Consider the following 25,179-nt stretch of genomic DNA (forward strand, 5'->3'; position numbering starts at 1 on the left):
TTCCCCACCGCACTTGCTTTAAGGCCCCGTGCTGTGATTCGACATTGCTTGCATTTTGGGGGACATTACTTTTGGGCATGTTTAGAGCTTCTCTTTGCCAAAGATATGGTTAAGTGACCTCTGTTTTGCCCAGGGGGTCTGTTTTCGTCATTGGGTGGAAGGCTCCTGGAGGGCAGCTACTGCATGGGTTCATCAACAGTCGTATCCTGGAATGTGTGACAGTCCCTTGCACATGGCAGGTGCCCCAAAAGATTTGTGAATGAGGCAGTGAATGAATGAATTTATGTCTTTGAGCAAGCCAGGCCTGGCTGAGGCACGATCAAGAGGTTTTGGTCTTGACTCACCCACGGGGGGAGGGAATGGCTAATTCCCCCTTCTTGCCCTTGATTCCTGGCTGGGCAGCCAGGACCTTCTCTCAGCTAACCATACCATCTGTTGCTGGATCTTGGCTATCACATTCTGTTACAGATGTTTTCCCCTTTTAATTTCAGATTATTATTAAGATACCTAATTTCTAATGTGTGCATTCTCCTATCCCCACCTCTCAGCTTAGCTGGGTTGCTTTGGGTGAGTTATTGAACTTCTTTCCTTATCACTTTCCTTATCTGTGAAGTGACAACCGTGGTTCTGCTTATCTGATAGGCTGGCTGTGAGGGTGAGAGGAGTTAATGGTGTGAAGTACTTAGAAAGGGCCTGGCAGCAGTCAGCTCTGATCACTGACGGTCACTCTCAATGTCCTGTACACGTGCAGAGCTGCTCCCACTGAGGCCCCGGGCCATCTCTCCTTTACTCTTGGCCCTGCCAATGACCTCAGGGGTTTCCCAACTTTGTTTAACTTGCCACGGGGACCCTCCTCACAGCCACCAGAGGGATTTTCCAGCAACAGTCCGCTGTATCCCTAGCACTTAGCCCAGAGTCTGACAAATAATGCATATTAATAAGTAATTGTTGATTGGAGGGTGCTGAGGTTCACAGCTTAGCCCCCTGCTGGGTGTGGGGCTCAGGGCTCCACGGTCGGAAGGCCTCTAGTGCATAACGGGTCTGCAGACTCCCAGTCTGCAATAGGAAACTGATCATGATTTTTAATTCCAACAAGCAGTGACAAATCAGCTCAGCGCTATCTGTCAAGATGGGTCAGGTTATGTTGCATTCAGGCGTGCCCCCAAATCTCAGTGGTCTGGAACAACAAAATCATAATTCTCCCTCGTGCCGTGTGCCCAGTGTTGGCTGACGTGGGGCATCGGCTCCTCATGGGCACTCAGGGACCCAGGCCGATGGGGCTCCCTCTGGACGCGCGTTTCCGCGATTAGCAGAGCAGATCAAGTGGCATGTGAGACACCCATGGGCTCTAAAGCTTCTACCTGGAAAGGCACACAGCACTTCCGCTCCCAGTTTATTGGCCAAAGCGAGTCACTCACCACACCTCACTTCAGAGGGAGCAGCAAAGCACAGACCCACCCTGTGCAGGGATGGAGCCACCAGAATATCTGCAACCAGAGAGATCTTGCTGATAAATGAAGTGTTGCTGTCACTCCTCAGAAGGATTGCTCCCGGCCACAGCTCTCCCCGCGTGTTAAATCATTATTTTATTTAGTCAAGGAGAAAAATTCATCCCAGGAAGCTTAACAAATGGGGTTTTCCTTTGTGAGGGTCTCCAAAGTCCCCCAGAACAATCTTCCCGCCCACGTTGAGGGAAGTAACTCTGCCGTCTGTCTGAAGAGCACACGTCCTGTGTAATCAAGAGCTGGACCTCAAAGGGGAGGGTTTTACAGGAAAAGCCCCTCGGATAACTCAGTTATTTTATCAGGATTTTGCCGGGCCCTTCGGTGTGTTCGGGGGTTTACGTGGCCTTTCATCCTGACCACGAGGGGGGCCTGCCATTGTGTGGATAAGTTCCACATCAAGTAAGCCTGCTTTAAAAATCTCCTAAATAAGCCTTTGGGGGGTGACCTGGCTGTGCCCAGCGCTGAGCTGGGAGCTGGGGTTCCGTGGTTATGTGGGTAGCAAACACGGCGGCGGCTTGAAGCAAAGGCAAGTGTTGGGCTGAAGAATAAGGGCAGGGTTAGGCCCCAAGGTGGCAGGCAGGTTGGGCAGGTCCCAGGTGGGAGGTGGAGAAGTCAGCAGGGGCGGGGGGAGGAGTGAAAGGGGGGCCCTTCAGGACTTGCTCACAGGCCTGTGTGGCTGCCCTCAGGCACAAAAGGAAGCTGGTGGGGTCAGACCAGGAGAGCTTTGTGAGCAGGTTGAGGAGCAGAATTTGGGGTTTAGTCAGACGCCACTGAAGCAGGGGAGTGGGGTAGTCAGGTTTGAGTTTTTAAAAAGTCGCTCTTGATTTAGCCATACTTTTTTGTTTCCTGTGCTTTACTTCTTGGTATGATTTATACTTGCACAACTGATGACTCCCTGCAATATTTCTGTCTTAAATCTAAACTTATATTTTACACAGAATAACCACATTTAAATCTCATCTTTTTCAGTGTTTTTCACTCACAGAAAATTCAACAGTGTGAAAAAACCGAGAGAGACTGTTAGGCTCTCGCATAGATTCAGTCACTATGGAGAGAGATCTGTTTATTATCAGGGTTTATTTCTCTCGTTAGGTGGTTCCTACCATTTGTTGTCTTGTCAAAATTTAACTTTGTATGTGCTTCAAGCACTAAGTGTTGGTAATTTAGAACCAATGAATCTACTTCTGGTTTTGCTGGTTTTATGGTGAGATAATCGACTTACTGGAGTCTTTCTTCTTTTGGTAAGAGCTTAATTAGATGATTGGACAAATATTTATCCAGCATATTCTAAAACTATAAGTTTTATTTCTAAATGTTTGAAGGCAGATCAGAATTTAGAGAAAGAGGGGTTGGGGTGGGATGAATTGGGAGATTGGGATTGCCATATATACATTACTAATAAGAAAAAAATTATCAAATTGTACACTTTAAATACATGCAGTTTATTGTATGTCAATTATATCTCAATAAAAGTTCTTAAAATAAAAAAAAAGAATTTGGAGAAAACCTGTGTGGTTGCTGTGTGTAGAACAGGCTGAGTAGACAGAGCCAAAGTCGAGAGTTAGGAGGCCGGAGGGGGACGGTGGCCTGGACCAAGGTGTGTGTTAGAGGGGAGGCAGTGGTGCAGGGGCTCTTCGGAGGTGAGATTGGCAGGACTTGCCAGTGGGTGGGTGTGATGTCCAGCAGAAAAGTGACAGTGGTAATTTTCTCAGGGCAGCTGTCCTGAAGGGCAGGGGCACCTGGGAACTAAGAAGGGAGATCAGAAGATTGGTGGTGAACAAAACAAAAGGAGCTGCCTTCCTAGGAGGTGTTTCCATTTCCCGTTGCTCACTCCCTAAATTCCCCTTCCTTTCCAGTTATTTTTTTCTGGATGTAACTGAAATCAGTCCTGGAGAGTCAGTGCATCCCTGTCTCCCCAGAGTGCCAGACGAAGAGTGATACATTTAAAGGGTTTGCAGCCCTCCTCCATCCCCCACGCCCTGTGCTTCCTAATGTGTTTCCTTCTGTTGACACAGTGCCAGCTCCCACGGAGGTCAGAATGCAATAGAGCAGATTGCAGTGTTCTTTGATGACTTAATGGACATCCTCGTCCCATTTATCATGGTCACTGTTATTGCCTTTGAGGGAGACTCTGGTCTCTTGATTGGATAAGGAAGACACCTGCGTGTCCCTGATTGAATTTGGCAGATGTTCTGGTCGCCTTGCGGAGGACTGAGGAGACGCCCAGGTCTCGTCAGCAGTATACAGAGTGTTATCAAGCCATCTTTTACCTTGGAGGGATTCTGGTGACCCGCCAAGCTCATCACGTGGAGGTTGATTGTTTTAGCTTTTCTTTCAGTGGGAACATTGTCCTGACTTCACATTCTAGGACTGCTCCCATTTGGAAGCTTTAAAACCTTTCTTCAGACTGATGTGGATGTTTTATTATAAGCATACCCCTGGGTAGAGACTTGAAAGCTGCAGACATCCTAACACCGACAACCACAGTTTGGAATCTTAATCCTGGTTGGTTCTGTACTGACTTCAACCCCCTTCCTCCAAGTCTTCTGAACTGATGGAGTCACACAGATCTGTTCTGGGTTGTAACCTCCCACTGCCCCCAACACAGATCACCTCCAGGAAGGTGAAGGCCAGGTAGGTCACTGCCCAGCAGGGCCTTCCCAGCTCTTAGCCTGGCTTTGATTCTCCATCTCACTTACAGGTTAAGGGGGGGAAACGATGTTTTCCGTCAAACCACCTTTCGGTCAAGCTGTCTGACCCAGGACAAATCATGGAAGCTCTAGAAGTCTTCATTTCCTCACTTGTTATGCTAGCACCTACAATTAGGTTGAGATGAGAAGTAATTAAACTCTTGATTGTAACAGTTACAGGCGCAATGCCTGGCACAGAGGCGTTGATAAATATTAGCTATTGTTATTTCTAAAAAAAGAGGACTGCCCTGTTTAATTGTGTGCTATTTGACCAGACCTAGGACTGCGCTTTGTGATAGTTTGTGTTACACAGGTTTCTTAAAGAAAATAAACATGTAGGCTGGAAGTCACTGACTCATAGCGGATGTATGATTTTTTATTATTAACCAGTAGGTATAATAGTCTCTACTCTGGAGCTTTCCTGATTCTCAGAGGCTGTAGATTCCATGGTTGCTAAGCGGTCTTCTGGACAGAGGCCAGTCGCTCTAAAAGGCTACATAATAAAACATTTTGAGCTCTGTAAACAAAGGCATCACTCAGACATGATAAAGAATTTGAATCAAGACTAATTTTTTCCCTGGCCTGGGTCCATGGTTGACTTCCTCAGATTTATAGAAGCTCTTATTGGTGAGCACTTACCATAAGGCAGGCACTGTGTTAAGCAAAGGACATGCTATTTAATCCATGAAACAGCCTAGTGAGGTAGGCTCTCTTATTCTTATTCCCATTTTTATGAGGAAACTGAGGGGCAGAGGGGTTAGGTTGCACAGCCTGTAACTGGCAGAGCTGGGACCCAAACCCTGGTCTACTCTGCACTCGTGTCTGTGTTCTGAAATACTGTTACGGCTTGAAGGTGCAGATGATGTTGGGTTTGAGAATATTCCTTCGGGAGCAAATATTGAATGGAGTGCCAACAGTGTGCAAGGTGCTGTGAGAGGTCTGCTAAAAAGGAACCTGCTTTGCTTGTGCTCAGCCCTGGGTTCTGCCCCAGCACCACACCAAGGCCATTCTTGTCAGGGAGCTGTCACGTCCGCGGTGCTCAGTCCAGTGGCCCATCTCACTTGCAGGGTCTGACGCAGCTGATCAGCCCCTCCTCCTTAAAACTCGTTCTTCTACATCTGGCCTCCCAGGCACCACACTCTTCCCATTCCCTTGGCTGATCCTACCAGTCTTTCTAATATCTACACATTAGAGGCCTCGGGGATTAGCCCTCATAACTCTTTTCTTTTCTTTCTACATTCCATCTCTTGGGGGTTCTTATTTGGTCTCATAGCTTAAAATGTCATCTATACACCTTGGAATCCCAAATTTATGTCTCTAGCCTGGACCTCTCCATCAGACTTCATCCTTACATATCTAACAGCATCCTCTACCTCTCCACTTCAATAACCTAGAAGGTGGTTCAGCTTCAGTACGTCTAAAACCAAGCTCTGGTCTGTAGCTCCATCCCTTCCATAACTGCTCTTCAAGCCCATCTTGCTTATCTCAGAAATGGCAGCCCCATCCTAACGGTTCCTCAAGTCAGAAACCTCGGAGCCATCCTCTCCTTGCATCCTGTATTCCATCGGTCAGCAAATCCCATTGGCTCTACCTTCAAATTATACCCAGAGTCTGACCTCCTCTACCGTGATCTGTATCACCTACTTTTCTTTTCTAGATTATTTCAGCTCTACCTTTCAACTTTCTTCCTCCTTTGCCTCCTACCCCTTTATTCTCAACACAGGACCTAGAGCGATCCTGTTGCTGTAAGTCAAATTACGTGTATGTCTTTACTCTGATCTACAGGATCTGCATGATCTGACCCCCCCACCCCTACTCCATCATCTCTCTGATCTTTCCCTTCCTTTCCCTTCACTGACTCTGCTCCCCTACACTGGCCTGCTTATTTCTTGAACAAGCCATGTGTGTTTCCTCCCCAGGGCTTTGCAACTTGCTGTTCCTCTGCCTGGAACATTTTCCCCTGGACACCTGCGTGGCTCACTCCCTCACCTCCTTCAGAGCTTTACTCACAATGAACCTTCCAAGATCAATGTTTTTGGAATTGCAATACCTCAACCCCTCCTATATCCCTTTCCTGCTCTAATTTTCCTTATAGCACTCACCTCCATTTAACATTATTTGCAATACCTCAGTTCCAGGAGGACAAGGATTCTGTCTATTTTGTTTCCTGCTTTATTCTCAGTCCTGAGAACAATGCCTTGCATATAATAGGCGCTCAGTAAATATCTGTGGAATAAATTTATCTGCCCAATGTTTACTTATGGTCACTATGCACAAAGAACAGTGCTTAGAATTGGGAGGGACACAAAGATAAGTTAGACATGTGTGATGCTCTTGGAGTGTTCTCAATAGCATGAGAGAAAAGATGTGCGTAACACCTACTTTTAGAATCATTATTTAAGTGCCATCCCAATACGAGGCTTTAAAAGACAGAGACCTTATCCTGCCAGCTGTTCTAGAAGGAAGTGGTTTCAGGCACCAGAGTGGTCTTAAGCTGGGAGTGAGGTGTAGATGGGGATGGAAGAGTGTTCCAGGTGTGGACGCCCGTGTACACAGAGGCTGGAGCTTTCAGACTCGATGTGCAGAATGAGTCACTTGCTTCGCAGTTCCATTTTGTCTGTTTCTAAGCTTCCTGTTTGTGAAGTGCAGTGTCTCCTTAGAGGGGTACTGAATGCTTTTCCTCAGGTCCTCCCAAAGCATAGAAATTCAGTGCCTTTGATTTGATTGGCTGTAGGTTTGGGCTGGTCCATTTTGACTGTTCCCACCCATCGTGTGGATTTGATTTGGATGCCAGCCGCTCTGTGTAGTTATTTACGTGTCTCTAAGTCCTGGTCCGGATTCTTCATGTTGTACTTGGGTATGCTGCAGGATGCCAGGAAGGAGATAGACCCTGGAATATTCTGAGTGCTTGGTCCCTTTTCTGCATGTCTCCTCTCTTAACCTCTTGTTTAACTGCAAAGCAAACATCATTTGCGTAGGCTACCACTGGACCACAGGTAGGGGCCAGGCCTTGATTCACGGTGAGAAAAGCTGAGAGATTATCAAGTCCTGTGTTTCCCAGGCTTGCTGCTTATCAGAGTCCTTGGGGAAGCGTCCTGAAGCCACCCCAGGCCCACCTCATCCGCATCTCCAGAGAAAGGGCCCGAGAATCAATATTAAACAACAAAAGGAGGCTATAGTCTGGAGGAGGGATGGCACCCCCCATCGGCCTCTGCCGGCTCCTTCAGGTCTGGAACGGCCTTCCCGTGCAGCCCACTCTGGTTCTGAACAGCTGTTCCTGATAACAGCTCATTCCCTGTTTCCTTCAACTGTCGTTCCTGTGATGTGGCTCCTGACACCATTGCCCTAAGCCTCCTTCCCCTGCCTTTCATCCAGTTCTCTGGCAGACATTCATTGAATGCCTGATGTAGGCATGGCTTTCTTATCCCTTTTTCCCCCAAATCCCTCTTCCGTTTTGATTACCTTTCTCTTATCCCAAGAAATGGTTACACAATCCATCCATAACCCTTCTGAGGATCTGGACACAGCTCAAGCCAAGGTTTATCTTTGTATTGCACACCTCTGTTTGTTTTCTTTTTGGAGAATGTGTGCAAAAGGATACAGTCAACAGGATTTTTGAGTGTTGTGTGTAACTTAGTGGCGAGAACCAAATAATGTCCCACCACAATTTATATGTCAATGACAAATCATTCTTTTTCCATTCATTAAAGGAAGAACTCTCCAATTGTCTACCAAGTAACAGTTTATTATCCTAGGACGGTTTTTTGAATGTTAGTTTGAAGTGATGAAAAAACTTTTCATTTAAAATATTTTACTTTCTATTAAGTTACATTGGCCTCTCCTCACTCTGAAGGATGTATATATATCAATACAACAATTGATTCCAGAGCCTCTCTGGTTGGGTTGAATAGATCAATGAAGGCAACCCTTTTACTTCGTAGGAGGCTGGCTACTCTTTTTTTTTTTTTTTAAGAACTTTCATTGAGATATCATTGACATACAATAAACTGCATGTATTTAAAGTGTACCATTTGATATTTTTTCTTATTGGGAATGTATATATGGCAATCCCAGTCTCCCAATTCATCCCCTGCTGTGCCACCCCCCCTCCCCCCCCTCCCGCCCCCACTTTCTCCCCTTGGTGTCCGTGTGTTTGTTCTCTACATCTGTGTCTCTATTTTTCGGAGGCTGGCTACTCTTGCTTCATTTCACCTTTAGCACCAACAGTTCTGGCATTTGTGAACCTGATAAAATGCCTGCCTTGGCCAACCGCAAAATGTAAAAGATGCTCTTATAACTTGTTCCATAATTTAAAACCCTGTTTCATTTATTTAAACTCCTTGGCGGTAGGTGTTTGCCAGTCTTTAACATCTCAGTGAGTCAAGGGGAAATCCTCTTGTTTAAGTAGTGATGCTTGCTGAATTTAATTGTTGACATGGAATTTAAAGGTGAGATTGAGCCAGTTCATAAATATAACAATTGATTCCAGAGCCTCTCTGGCTGGGTCGAATCGATCAATGAAGGCAAGAGTTAAAAACAGATTGTGTGCCCACTTTCCCTGGACTATCCTTTTTCTTTTTTTTTACACAATAAACTGCATATATTTAAAGTGCACAATTTGATGTTTTTTTCCTTATTAGTAATGTATATATGGCAATCCCAATCTCCCAATTCATCCCCCCCCCCCCCACTTTTCCCCCTTGGTGTCCATATGTTTGTTCTCTACATCTGTGTCTCTGTTTCTGCCTTGCAAACTGGTTGATTTGTACCATTTTTCTATATTCCCTGGACTACCTTTACTTACATACCTAGAGCAGTTACTATTTATAGCCTGTCTTATATAACCTGCATGATTATCTTATCTCCAATTCTGGGTCAATTCCAAGAGGAAATTAAGTACTCATGCAATTATATGGCTTCCTTATCCTTAACTTGAATAGTCTAGAAAGTGTGTTTAATGGTAATGCTTTAGGCCTAAGCATTTTATTTGGGAAGCAAGTTATTCACTCAATAAAAATTTCACTGTGTGGGTATGTGGGTTGGATACCATGCTATACATGGCGGGGAAGGGGGGGGAAGTGTTACAAAAATAAATGAAGCACAGCCCCTGCCCTCCTGGACCTGTTAGTTTTCTGGTGGAGACAGCAGATCTTGATGGGTTTTAATGTGCTAGTGACCATGATGAGATTGAATGTGCCAATGACCACACAGTGTGGGTGGCCGGAGGACAGGAGACTCCAGGTGCTTGTGCAGTGTCCTGCTGTGGGCGGTGGTTGGCCTGAATGGCTTGCACCCAATCTCCTGATGCTCACTGGGTACTGAGGGGAGAAGACCTGAGACCCTTTGGCCTGGTCACTGTCTGGGCAGAAGAACCTGTCTCAGTGAGTGGAGAAATGGGACTCTCCTGTCCTATGTCATAGACTCTCAGGACTACCGTCCTAGTAGACCCTCCCTTTCTAAGCAGGAGTAACAACAGGGTTTTCAGAAGGAAATCATCACAATATACTGTGGTTATGCCTGCTGAGTACTAGCTGGGCTGCTTCAAACAGCCTAGAGGCTGGCAAAGATTTATGGTCACGGGGGCAACTGGGCCATCATAAATCTTCAAGCCTACTTGCCTTTGTAACAACGGAGTTAGCGTGCTGATGCAGAGACCCACTGGGACTCAGAATAAATCATTCAGGCAGTCACTCAGCAGATAATTATGGCGTGCCCGCCAGGTGGGAGGCCTTCTGTTCCCTCTTTCCTTTATGTCAATATTTAGCAGAGTAGGAGCAAGGCATTGGATTCTTGAATCTAATTTCTTTTTTTCCTTTTTTTAAATTTATTTATTTTTACCAGCTGCGTTGGGTCTTCGTTGCTGCGCGTGGGCTTTCTCTAGTTGCGGCGAGCGGGGGCTACTCTTCGCTGCGCTGCTCGGGCTTCTCGGTGCCGTGGCTTCTCTTGTTGTGAAGCACAGGCTCTAGGCGCACGGGCTCAGTAGTCGTGGCTCACGGGCTCTAGAGCACAAGCTCAGTCGTTGTGACGCACGGGCGTAGTTGCTGCACCGCATGTGGGATCCTCCCGGACCAGAGATGGAACCCGTGTCTCCTGCACTGGCAGGTGGATTCTTAACCACTGCGCCACCAGGGAAGCCCCTGAATCTAATTTCTGTTCTAAAGACTTTTTAAAAAAATTGATAAGGTGGTTTTGAGCATATCATCTTCAATCCAAGTTGTTCCTTGCTCAGGACAAACCCAACAAAGCTTTAGGAGAAGATCTGACCCTTCAGTACCTTTCCAGGAATGAAAACACAGTAAGTGTGAGAGATTTGCCCGCCTTGTTATTTGTCATCATTTTTTCCCTCGAAAAATAAATCTGTGGTTCAGTCAAATCACTTGTTAAAGGTAACATGAGGCGCCCCTGCTCCCGTTCCGTCTGCCGCTGTCCGTGATCTCAAATGAGTGTCTGTTCCAGGAGCAAAAGGCACAGGTGGAGGCGAGGTGGCAACCTGCCGCCTCACTAGCTGAAGCTTACTTTGTGACGGAGTCAGAATGACAACATCAGAGTTTTCCCAGTTATTGGAACGGTATGTGACTCGCCCAGGATCTGAGTCCCAAAGCTGTTATTCTAAAGGGGAAACTAGATCATAATCAGGGCGGACGGCATTGACGGAAGAGAGATGAGAATCCCCAGGTTTCAGGACGGCCTGGGCACCCTCCCCTCCCCTCCCCGTCCCACGGCACCACATAAACCAGGGAACCCTCCACTCACCACTGATCGAGCCTGGAACGTCTGCTGCTTCTTCAACCCTTTAGTTCCCAGACACATAGCCTGGGGCGACCATTCAAATCTCAGTCCTTGAGGGACAGCAGAGGGTTCCAAGGATTATCAGCTGAACCTGCCTTCTTTGAGCCACACGGACGTGGAAGATGGGGGAGTATCTTTGTGGGAGAGGGAAAGTCAGGAGAGGAGCCCAGGGTGAGACTTCAGCCCCACCTGAGAACATTTAAACTGGACCCACGGTGGGTTCAGTTCAGGTGAAGACTGCTTTCTACTTCCTGTTGTTTGTCTAGGAAGTTCCACGGTGGACCTCTTCTCACCAGCACCAGCTTCCAGAAGCTGCTCCGGCAGACCTGTGGCTCTGGAGGGCACTTGGCTTGTGTGTAAGAGGCACCAAATGTTTGACTTGAATTTGATGTTTACCACGTGCCCGGGATCTGTGAAGTAGGAACAAGGGGGCAGGTGGCCCAGAAGTTAAAGGGCTGCTTTGTTGGTTGGCAAATTGCTGCATTCCAGGCTGTCATGGGATGTCTGGTGGTGGGTATCGCTTTCCAATGTGGAGGCAATCTGCCTGTGACATCTGTCCCCTGATTGCCATGGTTGATGAGGAGGAGGTCCTGGGTTAGGCCCTGCTCTGGCTGCACTGTTGTCAGATGACCTCCGTCCCCCGCGGGAGGAGGGCTTCTCCTCGGTGAGGGGCTGTGTGCGTGGCTCAGGTCCCCTGCCGCAACTTCCTTTATCCTGGGCGTTGTCCTTTGTGTAAGCCCTGTACAATTACAAAAGCTATGGAAAATGGCTTTGGGGGGGATTCATTTTAAAAATACAGGCCCTGGCAGGAGTTGGGAAACACTCAGGTGACCTCAGCAGTGCCATCTTTTTGCAGAGGTTCCTGGGAGAATTGAAGATGAGCAGTGGCAGAGCAGCGGTGGCCTTAGGCCTGGAAGAACCTCCCAGGCCCCTGATTTGGTCAGGACAGGGCCACCAGCTCCCACTCACTCAGCTGAGCTTTGCTGCCACGGCCAAGTAGCAGTGTGCCTTTGGGTAGCGGCCACCTGCCGCCATCAGCATCGTCCCTGCACAGGTGTGCATCTCCTATCTTGTCAATGGTGAAGTCCCCAGCGCCCAGCCCCTGCCCAGCCCCTGGCAGGCAGACAGTGTAGAATGAAGGTTCTAAGAGGGGTGTGGAGATCAGCCACCAAGCACAAGGAATGGCTTTTCCTGGTTTTGTTGTCACTATCTAAGAAGACACTCAGAACCTCCTGAAGCAGTGGTTTGCAAGCTGTAATTGGCTTTAAATCCCCTGGGTTCTGGGTACCTGTGGGGCTTCTGAGTTCCTCCCTACACATTAGGGTCCAGTGACCCTGAGGGGGATGCCCAGGAATCTGCATCTCCACAGGAGGGGTTCAGGGGCAGGTATTCTATGCCTCACGACTTAAGAAAAAGCCCTTTAGGTTTCTAGCTGGGAAGTGCCCTGGAGAAATCTCTCCAAGTGGGGAATCAACAGTTGGAGAAGGGAACTCTGGCCCATTCCCCGGCTTTCATCCTGCCCCTGGGGTTTCCCAATGTTTGATTTCTTTTGCTGCTCCCACGTGGAGTCCCCGAGGCACACTTTAAAATTCTCTTCAAGGGCACTTTTAATTTTCAGTGGCATGGTTGAAACCAGTTGACATTTTAAAAATTGAGTGCTTTTATAGAGGAACAAGAACAAAAAATTACTGGACATACATTTAAAAACCAGTTAAGGTTGCAAAGATCAGATCTCAGAGAAACTTGATTTTAACCCAAGGAGACTGTGTGATACATTACAGCTAACCCCTTCTGGCGTCAGGGTCCTAATAACTTGCTTGTATGGAATAGTTGTGTTTTTTTCCTCTATAACCTTGAACCCTTCTCTACCCAAGTCTCCAGACTTAGGCCTTATCTTTTGCCCTCTAGGGAAATCCATCCAGTTCCAGCTTCCAGCCTGGGGAGCACCCCTTCCTCATCGCTGAGTGGAGGCTATTGGGGACTGGCCCGGCCCCTGTCTCCCACCCTTTGGACAGTCCCGTCAGGTGCAGGTGTGGCTGCCTCTGTTAACAGGCTCAGAGAACAGTAATGTCTAAATCAACCACTTCCATAGGATTTGTAACAGATGAGCCCCAGGCCTCCAGCTGGGGGTTTATTTAGCATGTTCCCTGGAAATTGTTAGTCATTCCCAGACGTGCCCTAACACCCTGAGTCCATTCATGTCTATCTTACAAAGGGTGTGGTCCATGGAAATTTAGAGTTGCCTCCCAGGTTCCAAATGGCTGTGGGTACACCTGCTGCTTCTGATGTGCTGAGTGCCTGGAGGGCTCCCTGGCTGCCAGCCACCCCCACCACTGATAGGACTCCACCATTCTCTCTTGCTGCTCTAGAATTCACGGAGATCAAAGGGAGAGAGATTTTCCCCAGCAGTGCCTCATCCTGAAAGGCGTAGAGCACACATGTTGGGTCAGGTTGTCTGCTTTTGAAACTAAAGCTATCAGCCCTGTTGGTCAAAACCCTGAAACACTCCATCTGTAAAACAGAGATAATAATACCCACCTCTGGGAAATGTTCACTCTTTAACTTAAAAAATGATTGTCAAGGGTTTACAGTGTGCCAGACCCTGTGCAAGGCACTGCTCTATGGACTTGGAGTTTAGGGAGGGAGACTAAAAGATGTAAATTTTATCTGTGAGGTAAGTACACAAAGGAGAGAGGCATGGTTTTAGGAATGAAGTTTTCAGGAATGCGAAGGGGGAAACTCATTACAAGGGAGACCAAGGAAGTAATTGCTGATGTGAGCTAATGAGTAGAGCATACTGCATATGCATGCAGCATGTGCAAAGGCCCTGTGGAGGCCTAAGTGGGGAGTGTAAGGAAGGATTAAATGAGGCTGGAGTGGAGGCCAGGGGCCTGGCATCCGGAGCCTGGTAGGCTATAAAGAATTTTGGTTTTGAGAACAATGGGAAACCACTACAGGTTCTCAGCAGGGCAGTGAAAGATTTGTGTTCTCAAAGTTGGAAACTATTTGGAGGGGCAATGAGAGCAGATGTGTGGAGGCTTGTTAAGAGGGTCCTGGAATAATTTAAGTAAGAGGTGATTTATCTTAGACTTGGAAAATGGTAAAAATGCAGGTTCAGGAGACAGTTAAGCCATGAACTTGATAGACTTGGTGATGATTTGATGGTGGGGACAGAGGGAGAGGAGGAGTTGGGGGCAAGGTATCCTTGAGCAGTCACATTGCCTACACAGAGTAAGCCCTCATTAAGTGTAAATTATTATGATAATTATTTATAAAGCAGCTGTCCCTTTGGTCTGCTCAATTTTCACAGAAGCTCTCGTTAAATGACTTTTAAGGGGGGACGAGGAGGCTGGCCTGTCTCCCTGAGACTGGCATTTGACAAATGGCAGGTGGGCCCATGTACCATCTGACCCTGTTGTGGCCCTTTCAGCGTGGAGTCGAACCTCCACATGGGCAGAGCAGGGTCCTTTCCGTCTGCCCCGAGGGTCCTCCGCCTACACCTTCATCCTGGTCTGTGATGGCGCTTAGTGCCTGGATGCACCTTAATGCCTGGATGCACTTAGGTGGAGCTTAGTGCCTGGCTGAATGTCACAGTGTGACTCACACTTGGGACCTTTTATACCTCCGTATATTGTGATAGGATTCACATGGCCATTAACGGGCGGGTCAGCCTCTCACCTTGCTGTGTGTTGTCAACACCAAACAGTAGTCTCCTTCTCTCCCTTTTTTAATCAATAGGTTTTATTTTTTAGAACAGCTTTACATTAATAGAAAAACTGAGCAGAAAGTGCAGAACTCCCATCCACCCCCTCCACCACCCCCACTCTTCCCCGTTTCCCCTGTGATTAACATCTGGTATCTAGTCTGGTATAGTTGTTAAATTGATGGGCCAATATTGATACGTCATTATTAACTGAAGTCCACTGATTACATTAGGGTTCACTCTGTATGTTGTACATTCTGTGGGATTTGACAATAATGATGCAGATCCACCATGACAGTTTCATACAGGACGATTTCACTGCTCTAAAAATGCCCCGTGTGCCACCCATCCATCCCTCCTTTCCTGTGAGCCTTTGGCATCAACTGGTCTTTTTACTGTCTCCATAGTTTTGCCTTTTCTAGAATGTCATACAGTATGATATACATATACAGTATGTAGTCTTTTCAGATGGGTTTCTTTCACTTAGTGATATGCATGAAGGTTCCTCCATGACTTGATAGCTCATTTCACCAAGTCTTTTATTTATTTTTTATAAAGTTATTTATTTATTTATTGGCTGCATTGGGTCTTCATTGCTGCGCTGGCTTTCTCTAGTTGTGGCAAGCAGGGGCTACTCTTCGTTTTGATGCGCGGGCTTCTCATTTTGGTGGCTGCTCTAGTTGCCGAGGCACGGGCTCTAGGTGCATAGGCTTCAGTAGTTGTAGCACACAGGCTCAGTAGTTCTGGTGCACGGGCTTAGTTGCTCTGTGGCATGCGGGATCTTCCTGGAGCTGGGATCGAACCCACGTCCCCTGTGTTGGCAGGCAGATTTTTAACCACTGCACCACCAGGGAAGTCCTCACCACATCTTTTAAATTCCACCTGCACCATGCTTGCACCTGAAAGTCTCCATATGGGAACCACAATTTCTTTTCGGTGCCCAGCATCTCTCCCAAGTGGCATTTCCACATTGTCTTCTCAGTCTTGCTCTTCTGTGCACCTGTCAATCCTGAAGACATTTGGCTGATTTAGGAGCCTTCCCAAGATAGGAGCTGGAAAATGACTGGATTCAGTGTTCTGTGCTCAGGAAATCTGACATCACAGTGACTCCATATTCCCATTGGAATGATTTGGTAGCTGGGAGAACTGCCTTCTCTAAGAATTGGGCTGTACCAGACTTTGAGTTATTACTGCCTTTGTGACACTGTGGGGGTAGATTGAGGGTTTCCCACCTTAAAAGCTCTGCTTGGCCCCTAAGCACTTTTACTGCAAAGGTGGGTGTGGACCGTGTTCTATCAGAAGACAGCCCCTTGCCGCTGAGTGGATGGGAAGCAGATCATCGCCAACTGTAGCTTCTCAGAGACAGGCTGCACGGCCATTGCCTCTTGCTCTCCTTGGACAGCACCAGCCCTGTCCTTTGGAGCACTCCTTTATTCCCCTGTGTCCTCATTCATTGCCTGCAGTCCAGGACCAATTTGAGATCATTGCTGAGTTGCCTTGTTCGTATTATATTTTGGAGCTGCCTGGTCCCTCCTGTCTTTTCATGGTGTCCTAATGTCTGTGTCCTCCACTCCCTCAGGACCCACTTGGAAGCTTATGTGTGATGCTCCTTGTGATGTAGGTGCTGCCATGGAGAGCGAGGGTCAGAGGCCAGGCACTGCTGTCACTCAGCACAGGGGGCATGAGGACGGTGGCCGCCCATCTGCTGTAGCTAGAGCCTTTAGGACGTCCTGTCCTCACTGTCCTCATGTGCCCACGGCTAAGAAGTTTGTCCTGTCATCCATATCATCTGCCTTAGCCAGTGCTTATTTTCAATCTCTCATTAGGAACAACCTCCCGGTTTTCCTGTCACTTTGGTATTGTTAGCAACCAGCCGTGCATCTTTGATGTTCATCTGCAGAAATGCAGAACCAAGTGTTATTGTTTCCAGAAAGCTCTGCATCTGGGGATTTTTGCATAGATTTTCTTTTCTTTTTTTTTTTTTTCTCCTTTTAATCCTTGTGTTTTTGAAAAAGCTGTCAATGTGTTAGGTCTTTACTTGCCATTTTCAGTCATCAGGAATGAAAGAGTCCTTGGAGGAGACGTTTACATTGAACTTTATTTTTAAAGCGGAATGAAGTGATCAAAAGTGCCCAGTCAAGTGAACACCTTCAGAGGTCATGTTACCATTTGCTAGTTTGCCCTACCTAGCTGGGCACCTTCAGGCCAACTTCTCATCCAGTCCCGAGAATTACAGGCGTGGGAGATGGGGTTAGGAGGCGAGTTATCTTGCCCGGCTCACGCCAGTTGTAAGGGACAGGGACAGAATTTAAACCTGGGCTTGTCTCTCTCCAAACTCTGTGCGCTGGGCCCGCCACTACCTGTCCCCCGCCAGAGGGGTCTCATTGTGCTGAGAAGCAGAGCCGCCTGAGGCCTGTGTGGGGGGATGCAGGTTCTGAGCCCTGTTCACCCAGATCCCCCTGGTGTTCTTTGATCACAGGATGTGGCCCCATGAGCTATTGGCACCAAGGATGGGACATATAGCACCATTTCTGCCCCGACTCTGAGTCCTTTTTTAAAAACCGTGTTTAGAGAGTTATGATTATCTCTCTAGAAACAATCACTTGTTAAAATGAATTGCTAAATGTTTGAGGAAGGGCAGCGATTTGGGGGTGGAGGAGGCCCACCCCAGGTGCCTTGCGGAAGGGGAGCGACGTGCTTGGAGGGCGGGGAAGGGAACCAGGGTGCAGCCTGGGGACCACACTGACCTGCCACTTTCTCAGGAAACTCCTCCTTCCCCTCGTCAGCACCTAAGTCGCTTTCCCTAACTCTCGGCCTGGGCACCCGCGCCAGGTGCTCTCCCTCCCCGCCATGTCCGCATCCCTGGCGGCTCACACCCACCATCACACCCACCAGAGTTCACTAGGGGCCCTTGATACCTGCACCTGGCAGAATGCTCTGGCTCAGCCCCCTCGTTAACCAGGGCACTTGCACACGTAGGAGCCTGCCCTTTGAGGTCTGGGTTAGTGGTGGCCCAAGTAGGAACAGAACATGTTTTGTGCAGCCGCCCTCGTCTAAGCCAGTGTCCCCTCTTACCCGGTTTCTTCTGCAGCCTCGTAAGTGGTCTTGCCTGTGCCCTCAGACCTCTCTTCACAAAGCAGCCGGGGTGAGCCTTTGTAAAAGGTAAACCAGATCACACCACCCCTTGCTCAACCCCCCGGAAGCTTCACTCTCAGTCCGGGTCCAAGTCAGAGTCTTTACAGGCCCCGCCCACCAGGTCCTGTGCAGCGACCTGGGAAGCTTGCTCCTCAGACTCACCTGGGCACCTGCTCTGCTTCCCCCTCAGTGCTCTTCCCTCAGATTTCAGCACGGCTTCCTCCCGCTCCTCCTTCAGGTCTGCTATTCAGATATTTCTCTCACTACTCTGACCACCCTATTAAAATTCCAGCCATCCTATGATTCCCTGTCCCTCTCCTCTGCCTATTTTTTTCTTGAAAATATTTATCATCATTTGCCACATCATATATTGTACTTAGGTGTTTATTGTCTGTCTTTCGCATCAGGGTTTAATCTCTGTGAGAGCAGGTATTTTTGGCAGTTGTTCATTCTTTATCCCCAGCATCTAGAAAGTTTCTGGAAGATAGCAGATCCTCAGTAAATAGATGTCATGTGGATCTTCACGTGACCAGTGGTGTGGATCTTTATCTCTCTGAGCTGGCGTTCGTTTTATATTGTTGACTGTTAGGGTGACAGTTCTTAACTGGGCTGAGTATGTGTCCCAAGTAATTTGTTCAATGATAATAGTGAAAGGACCACATAAAGTTAGTGAACTATCAAAAAATTAAAACATATTCTAGGTGTTTGTAAAGTAATGTCTGTCTTGCTCCCTGGTATCACGGTGTGTTTTCTTGAGCAGGAGGAAAAGGGGGCGCTCTGCATGAGGTGCTGGGGACAGGGCATGCCCTGTGGCATTTCTGCTCTCTTTTTTGCTGCGGCCGTCATTTGTATGCACTGATGCCCCAGAAATGAACCTCAGCTGTGGGGAGTGCAGGACAGAGGGGTGGCAAGGACAGCAGCCTCTCTGTATTTAAACCATCCCTTCACGTTATCATAGGATGAAGTTCGGTCAGGCTGTTTTAATCTTTTTAAAGGAGGAGTTCGGGGGCTTTGCTGTTTGGCTCTGAGCAAGCTTCAGCCTTTGAAGGTGATTTAACTTTGAAAACAAGTGTGTATTAGGGACATGTTAGTAACATGGGATCGTACCATTTGTCAGTGTTAAAGCTGGAATGACCTAAGCTTGTTTACCCTATTTTAGTTCCATTTAAGGCCTCTCCTACCCGGGCCCCTCTAAGTGGCCTGGCAGATGTGTGCCCATCAGGCACCAGACCCTGTGCCCGTATTAAAAATAGGCCCGTCTCCTCTCCTTTCACTCAGCTTTCCAGCTCTTTAAGCCTCCTCCCTCAGTCTTGATTTGTTTATGCCCTCTGGCCTTCATGGTCCACAGCTACAGACGACTTTCCTAGTTTATTCTTTGTTTCACTGGAGCACGTCTCCCTGAAATGGGAGGTAAACATATTAAGATGTAACACCTGATGTGTCATAAAAAGTCTGTGGTTTTTCTCTCTTAGTTGACAGTCTGGGAGGACATAGGTGTCCAGGTGGGAAGTTGTTTCCCCTCAGGATTTTGGAATGATTGTTCTCTTGGCTTCCAGCTCACAGCATTACTGTTGGGAAGCCTGGTGACACTGATTCTCTGTCCTTGTGTGTGTGACCTGTTTTCCTTCTGAAAGCTTCCCGGATCTCCACTTCATTCCCAATGTTCTGATATTCCACAGGGATGTGCATGGTGTAGGCTGGGCTCCTTTTTAAGCAGAAAAAATTTCTTGCAGATTCCAGGGCTGATTGAAAGGTTTAATATAATATTTAGATATGTACCGCTTAAAACCAAGCATAAACTCCTTATGCTTATGGTTCTTCTGATTACAAAATCAAAATTGCAAATTAAACATAAAGTACCCAACCGGCGGAACTCAAACATACAACCTGAATCGACTGGGACTGCTGACGTCGTTCTTTCTGTGAGAGGAATTAGGTACAGTTGAGGGCAGCGCAGGGTCCTTTGAGCGATGGCTTCACTTGGCGTGAATAAGTCAATTATGTATTAAATCTACCCTTTGGCCTTTTTCTCATCAGGCCATTAACATAATTCTGCTCCATGATAAACACAGGGCTGATCTGGGCATAGGCTGGTCCTCCAGACCACTCTTAGAATAAATGTGCTTGCTTACAGAAATGATTTTGGGTTACCATTAAAATGAAAACATGAAATGTAAACATTTTCACAGAGAACACATGTTCACGTAATCCCTGGGAGCTGGTGTGCCTCTGCTTTTCTTAGGTTTCTCCTACGCCGGTTTCCCCGTGGGCCTGGGGAGGGTGGCTCTGGGGAGGGGGGGCTGTCAGAATATGCCAGTCTCCCCCCAACCCCCACCTGGCCCCTGCTGCTGAGTCTCTCCCTCACTGCCTCTAATCTCACGTCCTTCATGTCTTTATCTTGGGATGGAGACTGCAGAGAACTGTGAGCCCCTGTCACTCTCAGGGAGCCCTTAAGCTGTGAGTCGTGGAGCTTGAAAACTGCCATCCATGTTGAAGCTGTTTCAGCACCCGTGTTCCTACCCCTTCACTGTTGTGGAGAGAGGCGAGCATTTGTATTTTCTAACAGCTGACGCCACGCTTGACGGGGCTCCTGATGTAAATTTTCTGGCTAGTTAGACGTGTGTGTGAGTATGCGTGTGTGTTTCCAGCACAGGCCGTCTGTTTCGGGAACACAACACTCGGTTGTATCACTGTGTCCCGGTGCCTGAGCCCGGGGTGGCGGCGGCCCGGCTGAGGTCCTGCCTGTGCGGGGCTGTGCGCCTCAGCGCTGCCACGTGTCCCTGTGCAGTGGCAGCGTGGGTCCCCCCGCGGCTTAGGCTCGGGGGGGCTGGAGGTGGCTTCCCTCTGAACTGCCTGTTGATTTGTGAGGTGTCTTTGAGGTCCCAAGGGTGCGCTCTGTCATTGGATGTTTCTCCAAAACCTCTCAGGCATCTTCTTTTTACTGTTCCCTTCTCCCACCTCCAACATCCAGTTCATCTCCAAAGTCCATCTCTTTTCCCTTCCTGTTTATCACCGTTTAAAATCTTCCCATTCTTGCCACAACGGGCATCCAAGCCCTGTTGCCTCCCACAGGAGGAGCTTAGCTGCCTCTCAGCAGCGCGCCACCTTCCCCTCCCTCGTGCGCGGGGGCGCCACTCCTGGGCCAGCTCTCCCAGCATTCCCCACCCTTGCTCTGGAGCCCTCGGTGGCTACCGTCTCTGCAGGCTGAGGGGAAACGGGCAGCATAAAGACGGATGGACTTGTTTGTCTTTCGCAGTATTTTAAGGAATTGTAAACCAACTTAAACAAAAAATCAGGATATTGTAACGTTAAAAATCTGTATTTTCAACTTTTCTGAAAACTTGGAAAATCTGGCAGCCCTGAGCACATGTTCCTAAAAGGTTACAACAGTTGGGAATGGAGGGTTTTTTTGGTGTTGCTTTTGCTTTTTCTGCCTTTCCTTGGGGCATGTTTTCTCTTGTTTGCCACACTCCTTGTAGCACCCAGCCTGCCTCAGCTCTCATCTTTGGCTTTCATAGCCATTAATATGTGCAGCCCAGAGCTGTCTGGCTCCCAGGCCAAGGACCTTTCACTGTGTATTTAGAACGACCCCTGTATTTTGCCTCCTGTGTACCATTCTGCCTCTTTGGGGGGCTCTCTCTCCCCCCCTCTAAAGCTGTCCAAATCCTGGCGTCCCACAAGGCCGGCTTGCATGCTCCCTCCTCTGTGAAACCCTCCCCGCCTGCCCCTGCTGGAAGTTTTCCCCCTCCTTCATCATAAAGCACTTGGGGTTTGGCTCTGTCTTTTGGTGCCGTTGGGTATCGTTTTGTTTCTATGGTTCGGCTGCCCCTCCAGTGCCTCGCGTGTGGTGGATGCTCAACGGATGTACAACCAGAAAGCTGCACAGACGTGATCAAGGGCCTCATTCTGTGGGTACCAACAGGAAGGTCTCTAACTAAATGTGGGATGATGTTAGCTGGTGACTTACCTCAGCCACTCTGAAGAGGTTGTTTCATCTGTTGTCACCAGAGCCCCTGTTTGCAGATCTATTTTTAATGTGGGGAAATCCCCAAACACAACTAACTAAATTCTGGCAAACCAAAGTAGACTGTGGGTGTAGTCACTCCCTTGTAAGTGATTCGATCTATTACCAAGGTTATTCAGTGATACTACTTTATACAGAAGAGAGAGCTCAAGAGAACATCAATTGAATTTGGACTATTTTCACATTCCTCATTAAAAATATACATAGGATTCTTTGCTTGATACTAGATCAGTCTTTTCTTCCCACATGTACCTCCATGGCCCCCATCTCTATGTCCTCACCAGGGCTTTGGTTTCAGTATCACTAACCTTCAGAACCCACCCTGTTCCACGGAGCTCCTGGCACACACGCTGAGCCTGACCTCTTCCTGGCCTCTGAGAGAAGTGGGTGGGGGTAAAGAGAAACTCATAGGTTGGTAGAAAATGCTGATGTCCGGTGATTTGTTATAATTACTCAGCTAGTGAATACTTGGCTTGCATCAACCCTCCCACTTAGAAAGCCAAGCCCAGGGTTTCCCAGCCATACACCCTTGCAACATGGTAGTGACCTTGTTTTCTTTAATCCTGTCAAGCTCCTTTGAGAGGGGAGGGGGCTTTGCTTTGTCTGGACCGGAGGGTGAGTGGACTCTAGGGCCGTCCTGTCCATTGGAGTGAAAGGCCCTGTGCCTGCACGTCTGGTACAACCACCACTCACCTCGTGTGGCAGCTGAGCCCTGAAATGTGGCTAAGGTGACCGAGGAACCGGATTCTTAATTGTATTTCATCTTAGTGAATGTAAACGTAAATACCACGTGTGGTTGTCACGTCGGACAGCCCAGATCTCAAAGGCTGGGGAAAATGGGTCAAGTGCAGTTGGTGCCTGCGGGAGAGCCCAGTGCAGCTGTGCTGAGAGGACACCTAATTGCAGACGCTGCTGCATGGGTGCGACTCTAGGTTGCTGTGCAAGTAAGAGCCTGTCTGACCAAATTTGGCAAGGCTTCAAAGCTGAACGATGTCTGCAGGGAAACCCATGGCTGTGCTGTGCTGACGAGGGCATTGTGCACTTACTTATTCCTTTCTTTCCTTTCAGACTAGCAGGCCCGGAGCTCCCTTAGCTGTGATTACTTGAACAGTTTCTATAACCTGCTTCCTCTGCTCGATGTCATTAAACTGTGACATAAATAGATACTTGGTGCCCAAACCATGTACAAATGCTGAACCCAAATGACTGTTTTGGGGGTAGGAGTAGGGGAACTTACGGGGAGACTGTATGGACTGCTACACAGATTGATATTTGTGGGTTTATCGCTTTGCTGGGTTTTTCTTGAATAGAGTCAGCCAAAACCTGCTCTGGGTATTTTGACCTTACACGCCGAGCTGCGGATGTAGGTGAATTACTCCTGAGCCACATTTGCTAGAATACACACCCAGGGTGTGCCCGGCTCTGCTCCAGGGGCTGGATTGCCTTGGCTTCAGCAGTCATTGCCCCGGGGAGGGTCCATGCGGCCCATGTGTGATTTATCCACACTGCGGCTTCCCAGCTGCCATCTGGGTTCATGGGCTGCCAGTTGTTCTGCAATCTGGTGAGTTTCTTTGTTGATGTTTCAGTTTCCACTGGTCCTTTCACTGTGGAAAATCTGGCAGACCCTTAACAGCTGTACCGCTATTTGTGGCTCCCATCTCCACCCTCAGTCTTACTTTCAGCCACAATTTCAAATATACACAAAATAGGAAGTCGGGCACAGGCAGCACTGGGGAAAGAGAATGCCAGGGTGGAGAGCACACAGTGGCCAGGGAGGCTGGTACACATGCAGGGAAACAGTGCGCGTGTCCAGTGCTGAGCAGTGCTCAGCATCCTGACTGAGCAGAGTGCAGCCTTGGGATCCTCGAGTATCCTTCCCCCTGATGGAGGCTACATTGGTACCCATCTCCCTGCTCTGCCCTGGAGAGGGCTTAAAAATGGCATCTCATTTGAAACAGCGGCTCTGTACATACCAATCTGAGAGACAGACTGGCTGGATGAAAGTGTGGGATACATGGCTTCTAGTGAAGGAGGGAAAAGCCACAGCAGCTTAGCCAGTTCTAAGGGGAGGGCAGTGATGCTGTGTTCATTGCCACATGTAGATTGAATCTCAGGGCCTGCTAGGTACCATCAAATATTCCCATAGGCAGATAAACACCTACACCCCTGTACTGTTTTCCTGGCATCATGGAAAGCCAGGAGATGATGTTTTAATTTTATTCTTATGCCTGCTCTCCAGGAAGAAGCATTCTTTCCCAGTTCTGAAGTCATTCAAATTTTCTAAGGAAATATGCTTTTTTTTTTTTTCACTTTTGTTAATATTATTATTAAAAATTTTTAAAGAGATTTTAACCTTAATAAGACTTGCCCCTCTACTTTGGGTTCACTTTTCCTTCTGCTTGATCTGAGCTCTCCAATATGGACTGCATATCTTACCATGGTACAGAAACAAAAGTCAGCACCCCTATTTACACGTGTTTTAGGAGCTCTGTGTCAGGAACTGGGGGCAGAGACCAATATATATGTATACACACATATATTTCTTATTATTCACAGTGGTGTATAATAGTCTTCAGTTTCCTCAGAACACTTGGGTCCTCACTTTTGTGTTGGAGCAGGAAAAAGGATGGTTGAGCACGATGACTCAGTAAATGCATTTTACTAGAAAGGAAATTCTCAGAAAGTCAGGCTTGCCCTCCCTGAGCCCAGACGATGCAGAGCAGCTAAGCCCAGGTGTACGCATAGGTGTCCCCACACGGGTTCCTCTCTGGCTTCTGCAGCTTCTCCTTGGCCATCCCTGTGGTTGGGGTGAGTTGGCGTGCAGGTGACTCCTCATGGGAAGGGGAAATGCAGCATTACAGCCCTCTCCTAAATGCGAGTTTCTCTCAACTTTCTCAGAGATCGGGGGACGATCCGCTAACAGACTGAGGGGTAGCCAAGGTCTACTGTGGGTTGGAGGTGCAGATTCCAAATCAGTGAGGTATGTCACCACACTGCAGCTGGACTTTCTCGCCCTCTGTTATGGACCGGAACTCTTTGGCTGCAAAAATATGAAACCTGACTCACAATAATAGGGCTTTACTGGAATGTAGGTGGGCTCCAGAGGTGGTTTGATTTGGTGACTGGGTGACGTTATTCAGACCCCTCTTTTCTTATTTCTTCCCACTATGCTTACCCTGCGTCAGACTTTCCCTTCAGGGCTGCACGATGGTTGCAGGCAACTTCTAGGTTACAGGCTTCCTCAGCCTTGCTTTCCAGCACGGATGCTTCTGTTGAAAGAGCTTCTTTTCCCAGAAGTCCCACGGGTCTCAGTTGAGTCTGTAACTGGGGCTG

At 48.0% G+C, this 25,179-nt stretch overlaps 1 protein-coding gene across 6 annotated transcripts in view; it reads left to right on the plus strand.

Moving 5' to 3' along the window:
- The window catches only part of PPP1R14C (protein phosphatase 1 regulatory inhibitor subunit 14C), a 78,886-nt gene that overhangs the window by 32,273 nt on the left and 21,434 nt on the right, over positions 1 to 25,179 (plus strand). For 2 of the 6 annotated variants that reach the window (XM_057738110.1, XM_057738109.1), the window contains exon 3: positions 24,745 to 24,826. The exons of 3 other annotated variants lie outside the window; for them this stretch is intronic. In XM_057738110.1, coding sequence (XP_057594093.1) covers positions 24,745 to 24,826 — 82 coding nt within the window. Of the gene's footprint in view, positions 1 to 10,424; positions 10,492 to 24,744; positions 24,827 to 25,179 lie in introns of those variants that run through there. One more of the 6 variants, XM_057738113.1, reaches the window with a different exon arrangement.

The sequence above is a fragment of the Hippopotamus amphibius genome, chromosome 6 (assembly GCF_030028045.1).
Source record: "Hippopotamus amphibius kiboko isolate mHipAmp2 chromosome 6, mHipAmp2.hap2, whole genome shotgun sequence".
Taxonomy (NCBI): Eukaryota; Metazoa; Chordata; class Mammalia; order Artiodactyla; family Hippopotamidae; genus Hippopotamus; species Hippopotamus amphibius.